Source organism: Nicrophorus vespilloides, unplaced genomic scaffold (genome assembly GCF_001412225.1).
Source record: "Nicrophorus vespilloides isolate i.1.1-1 unplaced genomic scaffold, Nicve_v1.0, whole genome shotgun sequence".
Lineage (NCBI taxonomy): Eukaryota > Metazoa > Arthropoda > Insecta > Coleoptera > Silphidae > Nicrophorus > Nicrophorus vespilloides.
This window is the reverse complement of record NW_017096425.1, coordinates 53,848-78,102: the sequence shown is the minus strand read 5'-3', so window position 1 is coordinate 78,102 and position 24,255 is coordinate 53,848. Positions and strand designations below refer to the sequence as shown.

Below are 24,255 nucleotides of genomic sequence, written 5' to 3'. Positions count from 1 at the left end.
CGAATTTTGATAACTTTTAAATAAAAAAAAAAAACCTACAATTAAATATTTGAACAAAAAATAAATTTATAGAAAATTCTCTTGTTTTATTATGTTTTACTTTGAATAAATTTCCACGAATCAAAGTTTTTATAAACTTTTATAAACGCATTTAAATATTAACTAATTTATTAAGTTTATTTTAATAAAAAAATTTGATTTTTAACAAAATAATTTTCAAAACTTAATAAAATAACTTTGACCAAATTTGCTATAAATAAAACAAAAACTATTTAGATAAAAGTTTTTTTTATTAGATCATTGTTAAAAGCCAAACACTTTAACTAATTTACAATTAAGCTAAATAATTCAATATATTTACAGTTTGAAAATGATACAAAAATAATTGAAATTTTCTATTTTACTTTGATAATAATAAACTTTGAGTTGTTTAAAACCGAACATTTGTTATAATTTGATGAATCAATCATTTCTCCAGTCTAGATTAGCACATTTACTAATGGTTGACCATTACATTTCTAAGCAATGATTAAGTTAAGTAACCTTTAAAACCGAAAAGTAATTTGAAATGCAAATCGGATCGAAGAGTGTTACATTTATTTATTTTCACTTAAGTAAGTTTCAAGATGCGTGTGGCAGCGAACATTAAAACCCACAACTTAATTTACATGTTACTCTCAATATGAATTAAATTTATAACAAGTTTTAATTGTACTTTTTTCATTGAAAAATACACTAATTTCCTTATTTACTCATGCAATTAGAAGTAAATTTAGTAAACTTAAAAAAAAAATTGGTAACATTACATAAAAATATTTATATAAAAAATTAACATCAACAAACAAATAATATTTTATCAATGTTATAAGATTTGGGATAGTTTTTGTTTGTATAGTGGAAAAGTGTAAATCTTCCATGACAAATTGCGAAAGTATGCGTGGAATTAATTGCACAAATCATGCCACAAGTCAATTATTAATTTCTGTTACATTAAATCAAATTACAGGGATAATAATTTACATTATTCATTATATAAATAAATAATGAAGCAATAAGTAATCATTAAATTGAATAAAATTGCTTTGTACATAAACGACTTGTATAATTTTACAAGTAAATAATAACTGTTTTTATACTTTTGATATAAATAAGAAATATTTTTGAAAAAAAATAGAAGATGTTTTATTGATGCGTTAAGTTGTAATACAAACAATCCACACACACAAATATTCACTTGAAGTTGTTTCTTTGTCTTTTTTTTTGTATAATTGTCGTGTCCTTGTTTTTGGGAATTCAATGGAAGAAGTACGAAGTTTAATAAAACTAAATGTATAACTAACAACAACAAACAGAACACCTAAACGATATTCAAGGAAAAAATAATAAAAATTTCGTACTTAGCGACGAGATGTTGTCGGTGAGAGAAAGAAAGAAAGAGAACGTAACTCAAGGATCAAGTAATTTAAGAGTACGTTTTTTTTTTGTTTTAAATTAGAATCAAGTCGGCCGATTAAATTGCATTTAATTTAAAGGACGAAACAATATTTATTGATTCTATTTGTTGCGTTTTTTCTTTTTAAGAAATTGAATTGATTCTTCCTTTTTTTATTATCCTTGGAGTAGCTTTTTCATTAAAAATACTTCAAGCTTTGTGACGTTTGTGTACAGATGATAATTTTTCTGTTGCTAGGCAACGTAATCAATTTTCGGTATTAGACGTTGCCAAGGGTTTTACTGCGTAATGGGAAAGAAAGTTTTTTTGTTTTGTTTTTATTTACTTCACACAAAGTGTGTATGCAAAGAATAAATAAGAAAAAACTGAAGAAAACTTGATGTTTTCTTAATGAAATTCGCGTACAACGAGTAAATGGTAAACGTGGCATTCAAATGCGATAAATAAACAGTTTTCGTTTGGCGATTTGTGCAAGAATAAACATTAAAAAAAAATGAATTTAGCATCTAGCTAAACGATGTTTCCAGTTGGATGTTGATGTTGTGAAGAAGGAGAAGGAGTAAACAGAACGCTTTGTGCGTATGTGAAAAAAAAAGTCCATTAGCGAATCCACGCGTCGTCCATTGTCAATGCCATTATTTTCGTACCTTCTCGAATTTCGAAGTACAAAATAAAAACATGTGCGTTGTTGAAACGCAATGACCTTATGCACCAACCGTAATGGAAATTATGAAAATTTCACGTTTCTTTTTTTAATTTATCAACTGAATTTTCTGTATTTAAATCAACAGGATTCGTATCATCATCAAAACAAGTCAAATTATCAAGTAAGAATCACAAGAAAGTATTCGTTTTATGTAGAAAATCGTATTAGACATGTGTTTTATTATACAGATTTTTCTTTCTCATGTTATTTATTACATTAATAACTTAACATTTAGTTTTAACATAGGTTTAATAGTGTTAATTAAATCTAATTTCAAATGAAACTTTAATATCACAATAATGTATATAATGGAAATTCATGTTTTTTTACCACTGAATTTTCTTTATTTTAAAAAATTGAAACAAGACAAATTATCAATTGTAAATGATAAAAAAAGTGTTTGTTTCTTGTATAAAATCGTATTAGAAACAATATTTTGAATGTGTTTTAATTTACAGATGTTTTATTACTAAGCAGTTATCAAGTTTCGTTTAGAAAATATTCAGATTTTGGATAAATTCAACAAAATATTCTAGTAAATTCAATATTTTACACTTAAAAACCTAATTTCAAATGAATCTTCAATATCACAATAATAATATAATAGAAATTCATGTATTTTATCCCATTTAAACAAGACATATTATTAACTTTATCAATTGTAAATGATGAAAAAATATTCGTTTCATGCAAGAAAATCATATTAGAAACAATATTTTGAATGTGTTTTAATATACAGATTTTTTTATTTCTAAGTAATTATCAAGTTTAATTTTGAAAATATTGAAAAATGGATAAATATAATATAATAGGTTATATCAAATTTAACATTTTACACTCAAGAACATAATTTCAAATGTATTTTCAATATCACAATAATAATATAATGGAATTAATGAAACTTCATGTATTTTTTTCCCACTGAATTTTCTTTATTCAAAAAATTGAAACAAGGCAAATTGTCAACTTTCTCAACTGTAAATCATGAAAAAGTATTCGTTTTATGCAACAAATCGTATTATAAATAATATTTTGAATGTGATTGATATACAGATTTTTATTACTAAGCAGAACTCAAGTTTCATTTAGAACGTATACGAAAGATTGATAAATTCAACATAATTTAACATTTAACACTTTTATACCTAAATTTCAAATAAAACTTCAATATCACAATAATTATATAATGGAAATTCATGTATTTTTCGCACTAAATTGAAACAATTTGAAACAAAACAAACTATCAACTTTAAATGATGAAAAAGTGTTCGTTTCTTGATATAAAATCGAATTAGAAACAATATTTTGAATGTGTTTTAATTTACAGATGTTTTATTACTAAGCAGTTATCAAGTTTCGTTTAGAAAATATTCAAAATTTGGATAAATTTAACACTTTTAAACGAAATTTCAAATGAATCTTCAATATGACAATAATAATATAAAGGAAATACATATTATTATTTTCAACTGTATTTTCTTTATTTAAAAAATTGAAACAAAACAAATTACTGAAAATATTGAAAAAGTATTCGTTTCATGCATAAAATCGTATTAGAAACTATATTTTGAATGTGTTTTAATATACAGATTTTTATTACTAAGCAGTTCTCAAGTTTAATTTAGAACATATTGGTAAGGTGGATAAATTCTACATAATAAGTTATAATAACTTTAACATTTTGTACTAGAAACATATTATCAAATGAATCTTCAATATCACAATAATATTATAATGGAAATTATGAAAATTCATATATTTTTTCCTCATTGAATTTTCTTTATTTTAAAAGTTGAATCTATTTGAAACAAGACAAATTTTCAACTGTAAATGATGAAAAAGTAGAAAATCTTATTAAAAATGATATTTTGAATGTGTTTTAATATATAGATTTTTCTTACTAAGCAGTTATCAAGTTTCGTTCAGAAAATATTCAGAATTTGGATAAATTCACGATAATAATTTATAATAAATTTAACAATTTCAACTGAATCTTCAATATCACAATAATAATAATATAAAAAAAAATTCAAGAAATTGTGAAAATTCATGATTTTTTTTTCAGCCCTGAATTTTCTTTCTTTAAAATAAATTGAAACAAGACAAATTATCAACTTTATCATCTGTGAATGATGAAAACAATAAATCCTATTTTAAATTTTGATTTAATGCAGCAATAATACTCTAAAGATAAAAAAAAACATGAAATTATGAAAATTCATGTTTTTCCTGCATTTTCTGTAAGTAATTGTTTTTAATTACTTGATAAAAGCAATTTAGAAGATGATTCTTCGATACAAAATCAGATTATTAGATAAAAACGATGAGAAATATACATTAGAAATAATATTTCGAATGTGCTTCAGTTTTTCTTACTAAGTTTCAGCAGAAGATATTCACAATTTTGTTAACTTCGTCATCATTTTTCATAATAAATTTGAAGCTTTGAAATTTCAAGCTTGAATTGAAATTTATGTTTTTCCCATTTTCTTTATTTAAAAATTAAAGAATTCTTTTACACTTAAATCAAATAACAAAATTAAATTGAATTTTTTTGCTTTATTAAAATTTAAACTTCAACTGTGTTAAACCTGGCATATAAAGACAGAGATTGCATTTTTTTAAACGACTTTAAACATAAACAGAACGAAAAGTAACATAAAGTTTATTTTAAATTTAAGTGAACAAATATTATTACAATTAACGATTTAAGAAAAATATCCTTAACGTTCACAATTTTTATGGATTTAGGACGTTAGGCAAGGCGACAGGAATGTTGATTGTAGACAATACTCGCTGAGATATCGCTGCCGCACTTTGCACCGATTCATTTCGAAAATATCTTCGATATTTAGTTTCGTAGATTTCGATATTTGAATAATTGAACTTTGTAACGTTTAAAATCGAAATATATACAAACAAAACACTACCACAAAAAGGTAATTTTTAGATATTTTAGACACAAACAAGAATCTTTTAAAGATTTATTTATGTAACACAAATATTTACAACCGCCTTTTGAATAAGGTTATGTGTTATTATCGACATGAACTGTCATGTGTCATGTATTAGTTGAATGTCATAAAACTGTCATATGTCAACTATTCCTAGTGCTTTTCAAAACTTCAAATTCTGCTACTAATATGATTCATATTAGTTACATTAATATGCAATGAGGAATATACAATACATACAAATTAATAATGTAAACACTGAAATAATTACGTAATGGATGCATCCATGCGCTAATGCAAAGCAAACAATAACATACTGAAGTAGTTTCAAATTGCATTGTTTATTATTGTCATTACAGTTATAACTAAGTCGATTACATCGATATTATTTTCAATTTTTAAATCATCTATTTAAATTGTTTCATTCAATCCTGTTATAGTTATATTCTGGAAGAAATGTCAGTCTTTTGGTTGAAAAAGGTTGAATTATTTGTTTCTGGTTTTCGATAGAAAAGTTACATCAGAAAAATGTTTCACATAGTTTGTATAAACTCCTAATGTTTATTTAAACCGATCGCTGATAAAAGTTTAAGTAAATGTGTAAATTAATAGAGATATTCTCTTACAGATGGAAAATTCAAGAATAATCGAAAAATTGAATTGTACATGTTGTTTAACTTTCGTGAACTGTCAGATGTCAACTATTTGTTGAATGTCATAAAACTGTTAAATGTCAAATATTTTTTGACAACTATGATGATTTAACAAAAAAACATATTATTAATTAGTGTAGTTAAATGTAATACTGCAATTGGGCAAAAAAACTAAAGAGAGAGTTAAGCAATGTTTATAAAGTACAAAATTAAACTGTTGTTGCAACTAATTTAATTCTTTTTAATTACAAAGTTAAATTATTGTGTTGAATAATTGAGTTGGGTTGTGTGCAACAATTGAGATCAAAATTATTGCAGGATGAAGGAAAAAAAAGGAACGGAGATATTCGCAATTTGCGTAATTACAATATTGATAATTGAAATTAACAATAAGTGGGTTAATTGTTTTCTCCTAACGTTTACATTCTTCGAAATGCAGCTGCAAAGTATAGACTACGTTATGGAATATAGAGAATTCGTTATTGAGAACGACAATTAAAAAAAAATCTATATATTTATGTTCGTTACAGTTTTTATACTTCTGTTTACTATTTTCTGTTAAAAAATTACATAATCGAAATTACTATTAATTGCTGTTTAACTTTCATGAAGTGTCATGTGTCAACTATCGTTGAGCTGTCACTTGTCAACTATTTTTGTACTGTCATTTGTCAACTATTTGTTGAATGTCAAAAAATTGTCATATTTGAGAACTTGTTTCATATCCAATTTTACAAACGTATATATTTTTATGTACTTTTCTGTTTACTATTTTGAGATCATCATCCCAAAGAAAAACCAATATTTGTACATATTTTTTAATTTCCATAAACTGTCATGTATCAACTGTTAGTTGAATTTTATATAACTGTCATATGTCAACTATTTTTAGACTATCATTTGTCAACTGTTGAATGTCAAAAAATTGTCATATTTGAGATCGCGTTTAATATGCTAAATACAATTTTACAAACATATATATTTTTATGTACTTGCAGTTTCTGTTTACTGTTTTGAGATCATCATCCAATAGAAAAACAATTGTAGATATTGAACTGTCATGTGTCAACTGTTAGTTGAATTTTATATAACTGTCATATGTCAACTATCAATAATTTAGATAATGTTTATGAACTGTCAATTGTCAACATATTGTTGAATGTCATAAAACTGCCTTATGTCAAATATTTGTTGAATATCAATGATTGTAATTTGATTGGACACGTTGTTTAACAATCATGAACTGTCAATTGTCAACAAATTGTGTCACAAAACTTTTGTATGTGATGTATTTGTTGAATATCATAAAACTGTCATATGTCAAATATTTGTTGAATATCTAAATTAACTTGTTTTTCATTAATTACAAATTAAATTTTGTATCAATTTCTTCCTTTTTCTACATAAAAGTTGAAGACCCTAAAACGTATTGGATTTAGGTCAGAGTACTAATGTTTTTATTTTCTATATTATTTTTTTTTGTCGAAGTTTACGAAGAGAATCGAGTCCAAAGAATAATTTTATGAGCGCACTAAATCTATTAATACGAAAACTTATTACGTACACTTTCATACATTAAACTCGCATATTTTCTTTTTTTTTTTCTTGCATTTCTATGTGTACTAAAAATCTCATTTAATTCACGTTTCGGACGAAGCAGAGAACTTCGCTTTGCTCTAATTTTATTTAAATTATTATTATATACGTTTGTTTCGAGAGCGATGCACGAAAAATGTGCTGTATTTCGTACTTTCACTCCGAACGAAAGTCGACCGAAAATTTAAGTAAATTTTGTTTAGTTATAAAAAAAATATAAGTAGAAGAAATGCATGTGGTGTGTACTTTAACGGATCCGATCGTTGGACTAGTTAATAAGGATTCGTAGCTAATTCTCTACAATTTTATGCGCGTTGAACACAAGAGAGGATTAAAAAGTGAAATTCTACACGCGATGCGTAAAAATTGAGTCTTTGAGATGTAAACTATACATTAAATAATGACTCATTAAAAAAAATGTTAACGAATAGAATTTAATTGGAGATTTAAACCAAATTTATTTATAATTAATTTAATTTAAAATTAACTAAACTTTAGTTAATTAATTTTCATGAACTGTTATATGTCAACTACTTGTTAATTGTCATAAAACTGTCAAATGTCAAATATTTGTTGAGTGTCGTAAAACTGTCATATAATAATTTGCTTAATTTTCATGAACTGTCGTGTTTCATAAAACTTTCAATTGTCTACTTGAATATCTTATAACTAACATATGTCACACTTAAGTTTTTTTATTAATTACAATTTAATTGGACACGTTGCTTAACTTTCATGAACTGTCAATTGACAACTATTAGTTGAATATCGTAAAACTGTCATATGTCAAATGTTTGTTGAACTGTCAATATCAATATCAACTGTCATATGAATTTTCACAATTTATTAAAAAATAGTTATAAAACTATTGAGCAATATATATATCTTAATCAAAATATAAAGAATGCTTTAATTCAAATTCCAAATTGGTTCATTTGTGAACAAAGGATTAAAAAAAATAAATATTTAGACGTGTTGCTTAACTTTCATGAACTGTCAATTGACAACTATTTGTTGAATGTCGTAAAACTGTCATATGTTTGTTGAATGTCATCAAACCTGTTATATGTCAAATATTTGTTGAATATCAGTATTGACATATGACAGATACAAATTTGCTTAATTTTCATGAACTGTCATGTGTATTGATTAATTGTCATAAAACTTTCAATTATCTACTATTTTTTGAATATCTTATAACTAATATATGTCATAATTAAGATTAATTAATTTAGATGATGCTACGAACTATTTTTTATTGATTTATTTTATTAATTACAATTTAATTGGACACGTTGCTTAACTTTCATGAACTGTCAATTGACAACTATTAGTTGAATGTCGTAAAACTGTCATATGTCAAATATTTAATATTACCAAAACTGTCATATGTCAAATATTTGTCGAACTGTCATATGAAATGTTCATAATTTATTAAACAAACTGTTATAAAACTATTTAGCAATACATTTTTCTTATAAAAAGATAATAATGCTTTAATTTAAATTCCAACTTTTTTTTTTGTTCATTTGTGAACAAAGGATATTTAAAATTTAAAAAAATGAAATATTTAGACGTGTTGCTTAACTTTCATGAACTGTCACTTGACAACTATTAGTTGAATGTCTTAAAACTGTCATATGTCAAATATTTGTTGAATGTCATCAAAACTGTCATACGTCAAATATTTGTTGAACTGTCATATGAAATTTTCATAATTTATTAAACAAACTGTTATAAAACTATTCAGCATAACATTTTTGTTATAAAAAAAATAAGAATGCTTTAATTTAAATTCCAAATTATTTTGTTTTGTTCATTTTTGAACAAATGATTTAAAAAACAAAAAAAATTAGACGTGTTGCTTAACTTTCATGAACTGTCACTTGGCAACTATTAGCTGAATGTCTTAAAACTGTCATATGTCAAATATTTGTTGAATATCACCAAAACTGTCATTTGTCAAATATTTGTTGAACTGTCATATGAAATTTTAATAATTTATTAAACAAACTGTTATAAAACTATTTAGCAATACATTTTTGTTATAAAAAAAATAAAAATGCTTTAATTTAAATTCCAAATTATTTTATTTGTTCATTTTTAAACAAAGGATTTAAAAAACAAAAAATTAGACGTGTTTCTTAACTTTCATGAACAATCAATTGACAACTATTAGTTGAATGTCGTAAAACTGTCATATCACCAAAACTGTCATATGTCAAATATTTGTTGAACAGTCATATGTCAACTGTCATATGATGTCATCATAATGTATTAAACAAACTGTTAAAAAATTCCAAATTGTTTTTTTTTTGAACAAAGGATTTTTTTAAATGAAATATTTAGACGTGTATATGATTTATGTGCGCGAATCATTAGTAATTAATATGTATTGCAGTACATAATGTTGCAAACAAATTAAAACTTATCTAAGTATGTTAAGTGAAACACCTCCAGTTAAGTTATCTACATGCAATTTACTTGTCTTTTATCGTCAAGCGAAAGTAAATTAACGCACATTTCGAAGCTCTTTACAAAAAAAAAGAGATCTAAACGAAGGCTGCAAATGCATACAATAACAATGTTGAAAAAAAAAACAAATACAGAAATCAGTTATAGTGGAATTATGCATAAACGAGTTTTCGAATCGAAAAGAAATCGAAAAATGATATTTATATTGGAATTAACTGTAAATTATGAATAAGCAAATGCGCGAATACCAGAGCGTTGTAGAGTGAGAGGGAGTGTACGTGTAAAACAAAGGAAAGAGAATGAAATGAAAGAACAAGAAGAAATAAAGAAAAAACAAATGATTGTCCAGCCGCCTATATTAATATATTATATTAAATATACAAATCGTAATTCTAATAATGTTTATGGTAATGCGTAAGAGTGACTCGGCAGATAATTATTATTTTAAAATAAACAATGCCCAAGGTAATTACTTAAATGCCACACTGTATTTATAATGAAATCCAATAAAGATAATAACTATTATATTTTCTTTATTCACTCACTTGCTCGTATTTATAGTCGGCAATTGTAATTCATGATGGTTTTTTTTTCTGTAAAGGACGACTCATCAATCGCAAGGACTCATATGTTGTAAAATACACTGATAATTCGAATTACTACTATAAAAAAAAACTATTTAAAATTCAAAATTTAGCGATTCTTTCAATGAGATATAATACAAAGTGTGTTCAAGATTTCTCAAAAAAGTAACAATTTTATGCAATTAACTGATTTTTTTAAATTCGCTTTTATATAAAATACGACTTACAAAATTTTAAGTGAAAGAAACAGGAACTAATTGATGTTTTTTTTTGCGTTCATTTTATTTTGATCTACTCAATATTATCCTTTACTTATTGGTTATTTGTTGAATCTTAATGTTATATCTAGTTGCTTATGTCGCTTCAATCTCTGGATTGTTAGGTTATTGTCAAGAAGATTGACAGCTAATATGTTTGGATGTCTATCTAGACTATTTTGGAATCGTCTACTGTTTTTCATAAGTGTTTAATGAAATTTGCATTAGAAGTATGCGTTTTGGATAAAGGACCAAGTTGCGCGGATTTAGGAAGAAATCGTTGGGGTTTCACGAACTATTTTTCGCGGTGGTAACTTAAGAATCATCTTCTCCATGCTTAACTCCTCGGAGCTTTTTTCGGCAACTTCAGGTGTGTGGCAACAATGTCCACCTTTTACAACCACTGCTATTCGCTGTTAAAGTTACGACTCAATATTTTTTTTACTCAAACACATTTTAAATTTACTTTATTTGATGATTCTTTCAACAAGAAGTTATGAAATAAAGAGTAGTAAAGATTTCTAAAAAAAAGTTGTTGAATTGGTGAAGATCTTATGGATCTAATTGATTTGTTTCTGTTCGATCTTAGAAAAATGTATGAAAAAAATATTTTATTCGCTGTTAAAGTTACGACTGAATATTTTTGTAATTAAATACGTTTAAAAATTACTGTATTTGATGATTCTTTCAACAATAAGCTTTAAAATAAAGAGTGGTAAAGATTTCTAAAAAAAGTTGTTGAATTGGTGAAGATCTTATGGAACTAATTGATTTGATTCTGTTAGATATTGGAAAAATATATGAAAAACATTATTTTATTCGATGTTAAAGTTAGGACTGAATATTTTTGTACTTAAATACGTTTTAAAATTACTATATTTGATGATTCTTTCAACAATAAGCTTTAAAATAAAGAGTGGTAAAAATTTCTCAAAAAAAAGTTGTTGAATTGGTGAAGATCTTATGGAACTAATTGATTTGTTTCTGTTCGATCTTAGAAAAATGTATGAAAAAAATTATTTTATTCGCTGTTAAAGTTAGGACTGAATATTTTTGTACTTAAACATATTTTAAATTTACTTTATTTGATGATTCTTCCAACAATAAGCTATGAATTAAAGAGTGGCAAAGATCCCTAAATAATTCTTAAAGTGATGAGGATCTTTTGAAATTGAAATAATTTATAATTTATACATCGACTTAAGACATTCTATTATGATCTGTTTTTCTGCTCAATTACATTCAATTATTTCAATACAAGAAACAAAAAATGTTAAATTTTTTTGAAAAGTTGTTTAAGTTGTGAAAATCACATAAAAGTTTGAAAAATCTAATTTTTCTTTATTTAAAAAAATAATGATAAATCAATTAATATTGCTTCAAATCTTGATTTAGACGATGAAAATGTCTTCAGATTTTGTCAATTAACACTAATAGAGATATTATAATATGATTTTGAGGAAACTGAAAACTCGGAAATTCTACAAACTTTAGCCAGCATAAAAGGAAATAAATCACATTTAAATATTACATCAATACCTCGCAAAGTGCGGATTCGATCAGTACGGATTCACTATCATATATTTATTTGCATAGAATGAACAATATTGCAATTTTACTGGACATTTCTTACCTATCCAACATTCGCAATTAATGAATATAGATTTATTGATTTTGCTGTTTCCTACTTACCTTTTAACTATTTCAATTACGTAATCTATATTATAAATTAACATTTTTAAATTGAACTAACAAAATAATAACTAAATTTAATTAAGTAAATATACAAAAACTATAAAATCGCACATAAAACTAGTATACTTCACCTTGTTTTCCTCTTGTTTTTTTTCTTCTCTCGTTCTAACTACGTCAGGTTTGTCGATTAGATCTGCGCAAGAAATTCCAAGGTTGCTTTTACGATCCTTCCTGGTTGTTTTCGTTATTTCATTCCTTCTCTCTTCTTTTACTATGTCGCTAAAAATTACGTTCTTCGACATTTTTTGAATACATTAAAATCGTAAATATTTGTTGCTCTTCAAGAAATTGCGTCTGTTTTTTTTTCTAGTTACGAAAACAAAGCTATTGAACTCTGAAAAAAATTACGTCGTTGTATTGAACCAATGAACTCATTAAGATTAAATTTTTGTTCGAAATCGATGTTTTTTTTATATTAACGTGAAGTAATTATGATTAGTTTTCATTCTTGTTTCGTTTCGTGGTGTAATTATCCGGTTGATAATGAAGAAATCAACAGTCGGAAAGAATTCGTGGAAGAGATTGGGTTGTTTCCATTGTTTTTTTGGTATGTTAAAAGACTGTTAAAGACAATGTAAAGTAGAAATGTGAATGTTTACAAAAAAAATAAATGTAAATTTTAATTATTTCAGAAACTATAGTTGAATGATCGATATTTCAATAACAACTTTTTCATGAATATTTATGAGAACAAAAATTTTCATTTAAAAAGTGTATTTTGATAACGACTTGTTTTCATTTATAATCACTGCAATTAATATATTAAAAAAATCGTGTAATTATATAATTTTCTACATTTTTTTTTCGTGATTTTTGTAACAATATTAAAAAATGTATTTTTTAATAAATACATGAAAAGTATGTTAAAATTTAAAAAAAAAAGTAAAAGTCGTAGGTAAATTTTTAGAATCGTTTTAAAGTTTTTAAACGTAATTAAGTTTTGATTCATTCATTCGGAAAGTAATTTCGTTTTTTGTAACTATAGTCGCAAACTATTTTCATTACCAAATAAAAATAATTGTTTTGTCCACATTTGTCCACAATTTGAAAAAAGTTAAAATATTAAAAACTGAAATATTTCTGTTAAACTGAATAAGAAAGTTATGTTTTTCAGCAATAGTAGAATGCAAACTATTTTCAATTCTAAAGAAAAAATAGTTTAGTCCACATTTGTCCACAATTTGAAAACTTTTTTTCAAAATTTAAAAAAAAATGAGAAATTTAACAACTGAAACATTTTTGTTAAACTGAGTAAGAAAGTTATGTTTTTCAACAATTGTAGAATACAAACTACTTTCAATTCTAAAAAAAAAATAGTTTTGTCCACATTTGTCCACAATTTGATTTTTTTTAATTCAGAAATAAATGAGAAATTTATCAACTGAAACATTTTTGTTAAACTGAGTAAGAAAGTTATGTTTTTCAGCAATTGTAGAATGCAAACTATTTTCAATTATAAAGAAAAAATAGTTTTATCCACATTTGTCCACAATTTGAAAACTTTTTTTAAAAATTCAAAAAAAAAAAACAATGAGAAATTTAACAACTGAAATATTTTTGTTAAACTGAATGAGAAAGTTAGGTTTTTTCAGAAATTGTAAATAGTTTTCAGTTTTTAATTCGTCAGTCTGGAGATTCGTTTTACGGTTAAATTATCGTACGGAGCGCAGCCGAACAGATTTGGAGCAGAATCGGATTTTATGGGCCGTAAAACCACGAAATTGTAGAAGAGGCGAAAGAAAAATATGTCTGAGAACGAAAGCAAAACAAGATTCGTCTACGCACAAGAAAGAAAAAAAACTTTACAAATCTAATTCGAGTGTTCAAAAATTGAATCGAAAAGACTGAATTATCTTGTTTGCTCGATTGAAATGTTAATCAAATCTTAATGATGTCTCTCAAGTGGTTCGAATCGTTTCAGTCGTTAGGTTGTTAAGCTGTTGTCAAGTAGATTTATAGATGAAAGATTTATGCGGTATTAAATTATCTAGTAGCTATAAGCTACCGTTTCCTTTGATAACTTCTTTTAATGTTTCAATTTGAATACCAACAAAAAAATTGTTAGTCTTTTCATATTTACAACTTTTCTAAATCTTCTATTCTGTTGCATTTTTACGTTCCTTCCAAATCTTGATTTCATAAAATAATTATTCATAATTAATTAACTTCTATACTCAAATTTTATATGAAAATAATAAAAAAAAATTGTAAATGTTAGGAAATAAATAAAGTTATAAGACATTAATTGAAAAGTTCAAAAAATAACTAAAAATATTAAAAATTAAGCAATAATAATCTAAAGCAGATCACAAAAGTTGAAATTCATTTGTCAGATTTAGAAAACGTCAAAAAAAAAACATAGATTAAGTTGATTCCTTTTGTTACTATCGAAATGTCAAAATGAAACATAAAATTTTAATAATTAAAGAAATAATGATTATGTAAAGTCAGTCAAAATTTTTCAATTCATTAAAAGTTAAAAAAAAAAAGGAAACACATTTAGTATTAAAAATATCTTTTATTTCTTGTATATAAAAAAACATGCAACAACAAAGAAACTGTTACCTGTCAGACTAAATAAACTTAACTTAAACTTAAGTAGGTGTGAAACGCGCGCTCTTGTTCATTTATTTTCTTCTCTCTTCGTCCTTTTTCTTGTTGTTTTTTTTTTCTTTCTTTCTAAGTGACGAAGCCTTTGTAAATATTTTAATTAAATTATAAATTATGCAGATTGCGCGGCCGCCGTTTCACGGAGTGCACTTATTCCTGTCCTTGCAGGACAACTATAAATGCTACCTGCTCGCCTCTAACCAATAATTCATTAACGTATCTCCTGCACGTTTCTGTCTTCTTGCCTTGCTCTATCACAGCGACATCAGGAAACAGACCTCGCCTCGATTCCATATCCTCATCCTTCCGGTTTTCCTTGAATCCATCTACACACAAACATAATAAACACACAAAAACAAAAAAAAATACAATTGTCAATCTTTTTATTGCAACTATATCTTTTATATGTTCATGAATTACATCACGGATTAAAATTTAAGACTTTCTAACAATGATTATTTCATAAAACAAGTTATCTTTATCTTTTCCTTACGTCTGTTCTTTCTAATTATTTTAATAAAAAAAAACTGGACTACATTCCTTATTCAGACTTTGTCTTGGTGTTCGCTATTTCTTTTGCCATGACGTGAGTGTAAAGTCGCGTCCTTTAAGTTTCAACAATTTAGACTGGAATCATAAACTCCTTTCAATTACCATTAGAGAATATTTTTTAACAATGTTTTATGCTTATTGATGTTCGAACAAAGTCCTTTCAACTCTCATGGAACGACTCATAATTACACTTAATTCGAATAACTATAAATTATAATTAGAATTTGTTTGTTTCGTTCATTTGGAAAATTCAGAAAACTTTGACATTTACTAAAACAAAACAAAAGCGTATTTTTGTTTACACAAATGTCAAAATATGAAGATTTACAAAAAAAATACTCTGTTTTTATATACAAATTTAAAAATTTACAAAAAAAAAGAAACGTCAATTTGAGAAACGTCACATTTTAAAGGTTATTGTTACTGATTTTTCAAATATAATAATTTTAAAATACTCAAAATAAAGCATTTTGTTATTGATTTGTCATCAAAATTGTAACAAAAATATCGTTCGGAATGTTCAAGTGAAATTGAAATGTCAAAATGTAATTATTAAGTAATTAAAAAAAAACGAAACAAACAAACTTTTTCTGTAACATAAATAAACCGAGTTGTTCATAATAAAATTGTCCAAACATATTTCATAAATATTTAAAAAAAAAATCTGTGTGTAATATGTTTCAAAATATGTATTATTTTAAGAAATTTGACATTTTATAAATGTCATTCCAATATCAATTGAAATGTCATTTTCTAGTTGACATTTCAATATTAATTAAAATGTCATTTAGAAGATGTCAAAAGGTTATTATCAAAACGTCAAAATTTTAATTCAAATATCAATCATTATATTTCTTCAATTAGTGACGTAGAAAATAATTCTAATTTGACATAACTGTCATTTATCTGTCACATATGTGTCCCAATAGCAATGCAAGTACAAATGAAAATCTGATTACACAACAATCATACTTTATTGTAAACTCGTTAAAAAAAGTTATAGTGAGCTGCAAACGATGTGATGATGGTAGATTGTTGAAACATTGGAATAACCATGGCCAAATTGAAAAAAAAAGTGACTCATTTTAAACGAATGTGAACGCAATGGATTGGCTAATTGCGACTGTAAACAACAACTTCGAGGATCGATTAATTGGAGAAAGAACGCGCGGGAAATTCAAATATTTTTAAGTCCATGTTACGCAAATGCCATGGCACCATGACATTTCTGTGTTGATGTTGTTGCGGTTTTAATGCGTTTTTCCAGCGTTTCGTTTGAGGAGAGAATTTAATGGAAAAAAAAAATGGAGAGAGGAGAAAAGCGAAACAGGTAAACCAGAAGTAACGGAATGTGCAGGGTAATTTGTTTGCGATGGTCTTGAGAGCAAAGGAAGGTAAACCAGGTGCGTGTATGTATTCTTGCATTCATATACTCTTGAGTGTGTGTCTCTTACCTAAGGCTGGCACTTTCCTTCTCTTAGGCCTTGTCCAGATTTCTGTGACTTCCACCAAAGACATATTCCAATACTTGTCGAACGCTGTTAGAAACGCGACACAGTGGCCTCTAATCCCGTGGCCGGACCTCGTCCAAACCTTCGAACAAACGCAGCACAAGTTTACAAGGCGTTATTCATAAATCAACAAAAAAAATCAACAACTACAAAATATATATATTAACAATTCGAATCGATTCTCTTGAAGTCCATAAGGTGCGAACGTATAGGATCGTACATATAGCACTGACCTTGCCATTTTTGCCACATTAAATTATAGAATACATTACGAATGGAACTTTATATACAACAGCAAAAAAAAAATAATCATCGTGCACAACAAAATTATAATAGACAGCAGCAACAGCATTAGATTTATTCTCTGGCAAGGTCGTCCACCTCTCAACGTAATTACACGGACACATTGTGCGCTCGTTCTTTACATATATTATAACAATTTTATTTTATTTATTTTTTTTTTCAATTTATATTTTTATGTAACAAACGATTCATGTGAGCAACAACAACAGCCGTAATCGTTCAATGCCAAAAAAAAATAATAATGCAAAAATTTACACGTTTCTATCAATTTTTTTTTTAATTTCCTGCTCCGATAATCGAGTGTTGACGAAATTTCATTTAAATTAATTGCTCATTATTAATTAATTTTATCTTTTTCTTTACTGTAGAAGTTTCTGCACGATTCGATGCAGTTCCAAGCTTCAAAGTTCCACGCAGATAAAAGCATACGTTTTTATTCTTCACTTGTGTTAAATCATCTTCTTTTAATTAACAATTGCAATTAACAACACAAAAACAATATTTCGATTTACAGTTCCATCATTTCTGATTATTTCTTTCGTTTCTTAATTAAATACGTGATTTTATATTAAACAATAGATTCTGTAATCAGTTTCAAAGTAAAAAATGTCATATTTGACAGATATACAATGTCATTTTTGACAACAAAAGTTCCATTTACAATTTAACGAATCTTTAAATATCTCTGAGATAGTTATTGTACTTATGTATTAAGTTCGATTTACAATTTCATCAGATTTTGATTATTTCTTTAGTTTCTTAATTAAATATGTGTCATATTTGACATAAATACAATGTCAGATTTGACATATGTCATATTTGACATATGTCAAAAACTTATTTTCCATAAACGTCATTTTGACAGAAGTAAATCTTATTTAACATTTTAGATACTGACAACCTTAAGATTTAGTAAAATAAATACTTTTCGTTTAAAACATTCTATTTTTTTGTGTCAAATATTTCATTAAAATTCAGTGGATACCTGAAGAATGTTAACCAGAGTATTAAAAAAAAGTATAAGAAAATGTCAATGTCGAATAAGCAAATAGATAATGATTTACATGCATATATTTCCAAGTATTTAATCTTGAGCATAGCTAATTTTGTATTTAAATCGGGGTAAATTGATCGTTTTTCTTTATTGTTTATTCGAAATTTAAATCCCGTTAAATGTCAATGTCACCACTTTACAGCCGATTCACAGAATTGAACTTGATGTCACCGATTTCGTAACGGTCTCAGGGTGGAATGTTGAATCATAATATTTTTGAAATTTCGATGGAAATGAGCATTTTTCTCGTGAATAGAACAACACAAAAATACGCAAGTATTTAATCGTTGCAAATGTCAATGTCAAATGTCAAAATAAAAGCGATAATTTGTATATATAACTTACAAAAACAATAATGTTTATAATTGTTGAGAAAGTGTTATTAATTAAGATTTGATATTTTGACGTTTACCGAAATTAATGAATAGGTTAGAAACAAAATAAACAAAAGCGATATTGACAACATTGATTCAAAGTGTTAATTAGTAAACTTGATTAATCGTTAATGGAAAACCTACGCTCTACTTCCATTCACTAATTAACCAATTAAGAAACGTTATTTTCGTGCCTTTCGACTGGGAATTTGTTCGAAGCCCACCTTTATTGTTGTTCTTCGCCTCGATGTAAAAGTAGAAGTTGTATTTATTTATGTCCATCGTGTAATTATAATCAACCTTCAATCTCGATTAATAACGATGATGAAATGTGAATCATAGAGGTAGTACTTGGAAAGAGTGCGCTTCCACGTGAAGATCACGTTCGCTTCGGGATGATGATTGGAACCGAAAATTAATCACTTCCGTGTGATTGTCTAGCTGCAGCAGATTCAACATGTTTTCAGAGCGTAATCCATACTGAAACCGGTAAATAATCTAATTCGGATCAAGCCTACCGCTGAAGCGGCTTAATTTGCGATTACAGCGCGATGATAATAATCCAATGGGTATGGTAATAATAGCGCTCATTCGTTGTCGTTAATAAATCTTCAATCTGGATTATGAGACTCGACTATTTACAGCCCCAAACGAATAAACTGTAATCAATGTGATGTAACATATTTTTTTTGGAAATTTTAAAACTTCATTCAAAAATTTTCTACTATTTAAAATTATATATTTAAGTTAACAATTTGATAATTCTTCATCAATATTTACTACGTATTCAAGAATTTAACGAGAATGTGTTGAAAAATGAGTAAATAATGGTGAAAGTGGTTTACGGTGATTTATGGTATACGAACGAGTAGAGAGTTCTTAAAGACACCAGATGGATGAGGATTATATCGATGCTACAACAACATTTTCTAATTTAAAATGCAAATAGACGAAAACAGGAAAAAACGGTTAATTAGAAGAGCTTAAATGTACATAAAAATTTATACGCATACAAATTCAAGATAGAAAAAAAAAGCAACATATATGCAAAAGATTACTATAGAAATCTACGAATTAAAATGAATAGATTTAGTAATTTTGAATGAAAAATATTGGGAAATTTCTCCACTAAATGAAATGTTGGTATATCCAAAGTGTTAAAACATATTATGTAGTGAGACAAATCAAGTTCGCAAAATGAAACAATATTTTCATATTTGTTGTATAATTCCCTTTATATCCTTATATAAACGTTCTAATCTGATATTGAGTATAAATATCTTCAGCTTAAGAAAAAAATGGAAATAAACAAACGTTAAACCAAAAAAAAAATGCATAACTGATGTTCGTAAGAATAAACAAGAAATGAAAGAAAACAAAAAATAAAACTGGGGAATCCTTGTATTTATAGTGGGCTTTGGTTATTACCGCTAAGTCTCCGGAGATCACGTTAATTTATGCTAATAGCGTAATTGAATGCAGGAGAGGAACGTGAGGTAATCCAGTTTTCGAGATTAACGCGCGCCGCCCGATGCTGATGATTAAGTAGCTGGCAAAAGATGGTGAGTGAGAGAGAGAGAGAAAAGGTCGCAGGTCAAGAGCGATGTGATTTATGCTCGTCGGCATAACGTTCGTTACTTAAGATCGTGGTCCACCGAAAGTGGATGAAGAACAACAAGAAGAAAGGAAGAGGAGGAAATAAACTGGTTGAATGAATATGATGCATTAACAAAAATGAACTAAGTGGATATAAGTATTTGGATTAATTTAGTAGAAATACAATTCTCATTAAGATTACCTAAAAATTTAGATTAATATATCATTATCTGGGTTAGGTTAGGTTAGGTTAGGTTAGGTTAGGTTAGGTTAGGTTAGGTTAGGTTAGGTTAGGTTAGGTTAGGTTAGGTTAGGTTAAATCAAATAGGATAAAGCTTAGGTTAAGTTGTGACAATTCATTAAATCAGGTTAGGTTTGGTTGGACTTTGGTATGGTTACGTTTGTTTATATTACCTTAGATACATTTTGTATTCATATAGGTTATGTTAGGTCAAATCAGATAAGTCAAAATTAAGTTATGTCATAATAGCTTAGGTCATGTTAAAGAATCTTAGATTTTATGAAATTAGGTTAGGTTTTCTGAAGTTTTTCTATAGTTATGTTAGCTTATGTTAGGATACCTTATACTTAATTAAGTTAAGGTTAGGTTAGATAAGATTAGCTTAGTTTTTGGTCAAGTTAAGTTTATTTTTTAACAATAGTAAAAATTAAATAAAATACGTTTAAAATAAGTAAAAAAAATAAGTTTCTCCCAAATTAATTTCACGTTTTGTATAATATCCAGTTAGTTTATGATGTAGTCAAGTACATGCACAGAAGCATATATACATTTTTTCTAGACCGGCAAGGTCAGTTTTATTAATAATCCCAAGAGAAAAATATTCCGTTCAAAAGATATTTTTCGGTGGGCTTCGAATTGTACTTCGTGTGAATGTGTGTGTAAATACGGAATAGGTGTTGTGTGTTTATTTATGTGTGTGTTGTAGCCGCGACTTTCGCGGACCTTGCAAATCCGAGGTCCTGGCGAGGTCGCAACGCAAGGTTACCACGCCTAAGAAACCACAACTCCCCAGCATACACACACACTGATACAAACAAAACGAATCAAGGATCTTCGATGAGCGTATCGTACATACATTATCATATCCTTCTTTTATTCTAAATCTTCACGTTCCTCTCTTTCAATCCGCTAAACGGTACAAAAGGGTTTCCAATTCGAGTCCTTCTTCGACCTTCGAAAGTACCGTTTTCCTTGACTCTCTCTCTCATTCTTCCAACCATTCGCATTTACTATTTTTCTCTTCGTCGTCTCGTCTCTCCTATTTACTTTTCAAAGCCCGTCGTTCAAAACAGTTATTATGAGTTACTCTCCGTTTCTTTCGCTCATAACAAACAATCCATTGAATCCTGCGAATCGTAATGATTTCCCCGAAGTGCAACTGCCCACGCCGATGCTTTCACATTTTCCGCTTCCGGAGAATCTCCCCTCTTCCCACACGATATCCTCTCAACCAAAGCCAACCGTTTAGAAATTGATCCGCGTTCACTTTCTTCCCTCGCCAACTGCGACCGTCTAACTAGCATCAACAACAACAACAAGAATAAGCAGTGAAAGTCCAATCATCCAATCCCGTTCGCAAATTCGCACCGCAATTAGCTTTCCGAAAAAAAGAAAAAAACTATAGAAGGAGAGAAAATAAACATAATAAGTCATTATTATAATTTCTTCGTGTACCATTATTATTATTATTGCCATTACATTTCTTCGTTAAAATCGCTGTTCCGGTGCGAAATGAAAGTTTTGCAGTCGGGATTATTCAACGACGGAAACGCGTTTTCTTTCCGTTCATACTGTTGCATGCTGTCGTTTATTATTATTATTATTATTGTTGTTGTTGTAGTTGATAGTAGGAAGCGAATTTCCCTTTCGTTTAATTAATTGACTTATTGTAATAAAGAAAAAGTATTCTCCGCTGGAAGAAAACACTTTCTACACAACAAATTGCATTGCATTAAAATTGTTAATTGGAAATAAACAATTTTACGTAACACACTATAATTCTAATCATTTTCTATACTTGTTCTTTTTTAGAAATATCGTAAGTTATCGTTATTAAATGCTAGGTCAGATTATCAATGTGAAATGATGCGGGGCTTACTTTGATCCTGACACGACGATCCATGCAATCCTTCAGCACTTGCAGAGGTCCGGTGATCTCGTCCATCTTCGTCAACACGTTACCGAGCGGTTTTCTCGGCGCTCTCTCGATTTTTACGGGCACTGAAATATCAATAATAATAAAACAAAAACACACACACACACATTAAGTTTATTATCTCTAAATTGAGAAACGTTTTGCAAACTCATAAAAGCATTAAGTCAATTTGTTTTTCTTTTCAACTCTTTAAACAGCAATCAAAAATTGATGTAAAATATTTATTAACATGAATTGCATGATTTTCATAATCATTGAATGTTATTTTACATTTCCATAAACTTTGGAATATCTTTATCAATTTACAAATTGTAAATGTGTCTTCAACAATAAGCAGTTTCTATATCAATAGCTTTAGGTTAGGTTTCATTTTGCTATGGTTATATTGACTTAAGGATCCATAGCAACCATTAAATATACTTAGTAACTAATCTATTTAACAATAACAAAGAACATCCAAAGGTGTCTTTTAAGATTATATTGTTTTTGGCGAATAAGTTTGGAAATAAGTTGACTTATTGAACACAATAGTAGCATTTCTAAACTAATTTATTCTATACCAGTGTGTATTTCCAAACTAAATTATTGCGTATTTCCAAACTATCTTATAGAATACTATTACAATAAAGTCTATTACATCAACAGTAATTGAATTGGAATCGATGAAATCGAGTAAGAATTTGTAGAAACTGAACGTCGCTTGCTGCTTCTTGTTCTTTGCCCGTTGTCTTTCATCGTTGCGGAATGCGCGTTATTGTTGTCGAGGAGGAAAAAGCAAAAGGAAAATAACAAACAATGATTAATAATAATCACAGTGTAGTTGCATACGGGAGTCCCGGAGTCCCGTTATCGGATTTCCTTTGTGAACAATGCCCACTTTTGTACCTGAATTTCAATGCGTGAAATGCACGAAGACGCAGTCTTTTACTGCTTCGTACTTACGTACGTACGCAGACGTTCGTTGTTACGTGATCGAGTGGGAAATTTCGCCGAAAACGAAACGAATTGACATATACACAACGGACGCATCCGTTTCTGCATGACAATCCGTCACAATTATTAATTACATTATTGCATTAATAATAATAAAGTTTTGATAATTTCATTGTTTTCAAGTTAGTAAACTTTGATGAAGCATTTGAAAATCTAATATCAAAGAATTTTCTTCAATAATTATAGTTCTACAAAATAATAATTTAATGATTGTAAATGAGTATAGTTTTAAAAAAAAAGTCGGAATTCTCCAGGTATCTATACTAGGTACTATTTAATACACTTTTCTTTAAAAAAATTACTATAAAAACAAATACAACATGTTTTTTGCATATCTAAACTCTTTACACTAATATTGAGGTATTTATACTAGCTCCAGTGTAATTTGTTTTTTTTTCTTTAACATTTTACAAAAACAAGCCATTTTACTAAAATATTACATACATTTCTTTACATGATTCAGATCTGTATATTAACTTTGAGAGGTCTACCCCATGCATCTATACTAGGTCCTATGTAATTACTTTTTCTTTAAAGTAATCGAACAACTTAAATAATTTACCAAAATCAAACTTAATTTTATATCGGTATATTACAATTGTAAGGTCTGCCCCAGGTATCTATACTATTTCCAGTGTAATTTATTTTTCAT

The 24,255-nt window shown here is 27.4% G+C and overlaps 2 protein-coding genes across 3 annotated transcripts in view; one reads left to right on the top strand and one right to left on the bottom strand.

Moving 5' to 3' along the window:
• Positions 1-24,255, top strand: part of LOC108556992 (ecdysone-induced protein 74EF-like) — a 74,221-nt gene that overhangs the window by 35,779 nt on the left and 14,187 nt on the right. The window lies entirely within an intron of this gene.
• Positions 14,965-24,255, bottom strand: part of LOC108556991 (U7 snRNA-associated Sm-like protein LSm11) — a 19,451-nt gene continuing 10,160 nt past the window's right edge. The window contains exons 2-4 of the mRNA XM_017913353.1: positions 22,554-22,675; positions 17,050-17,188; positions 14,965-15,369 (exon numbers count right to left, since the gene is read on the bottom strand). Coding sequence (XP_017768842.1) covers positions 15,194-15,369; positions 17,050-17,188; positions 22,554-22,675 — 437 coding nt within the window. The 3' untranslated portion in view covers positions 14,965-15,193. The remainder of the gene's footprint in view (positions 15,370-17,049; positions 17,189-22,553; positions 22,676-24,255) is intronic.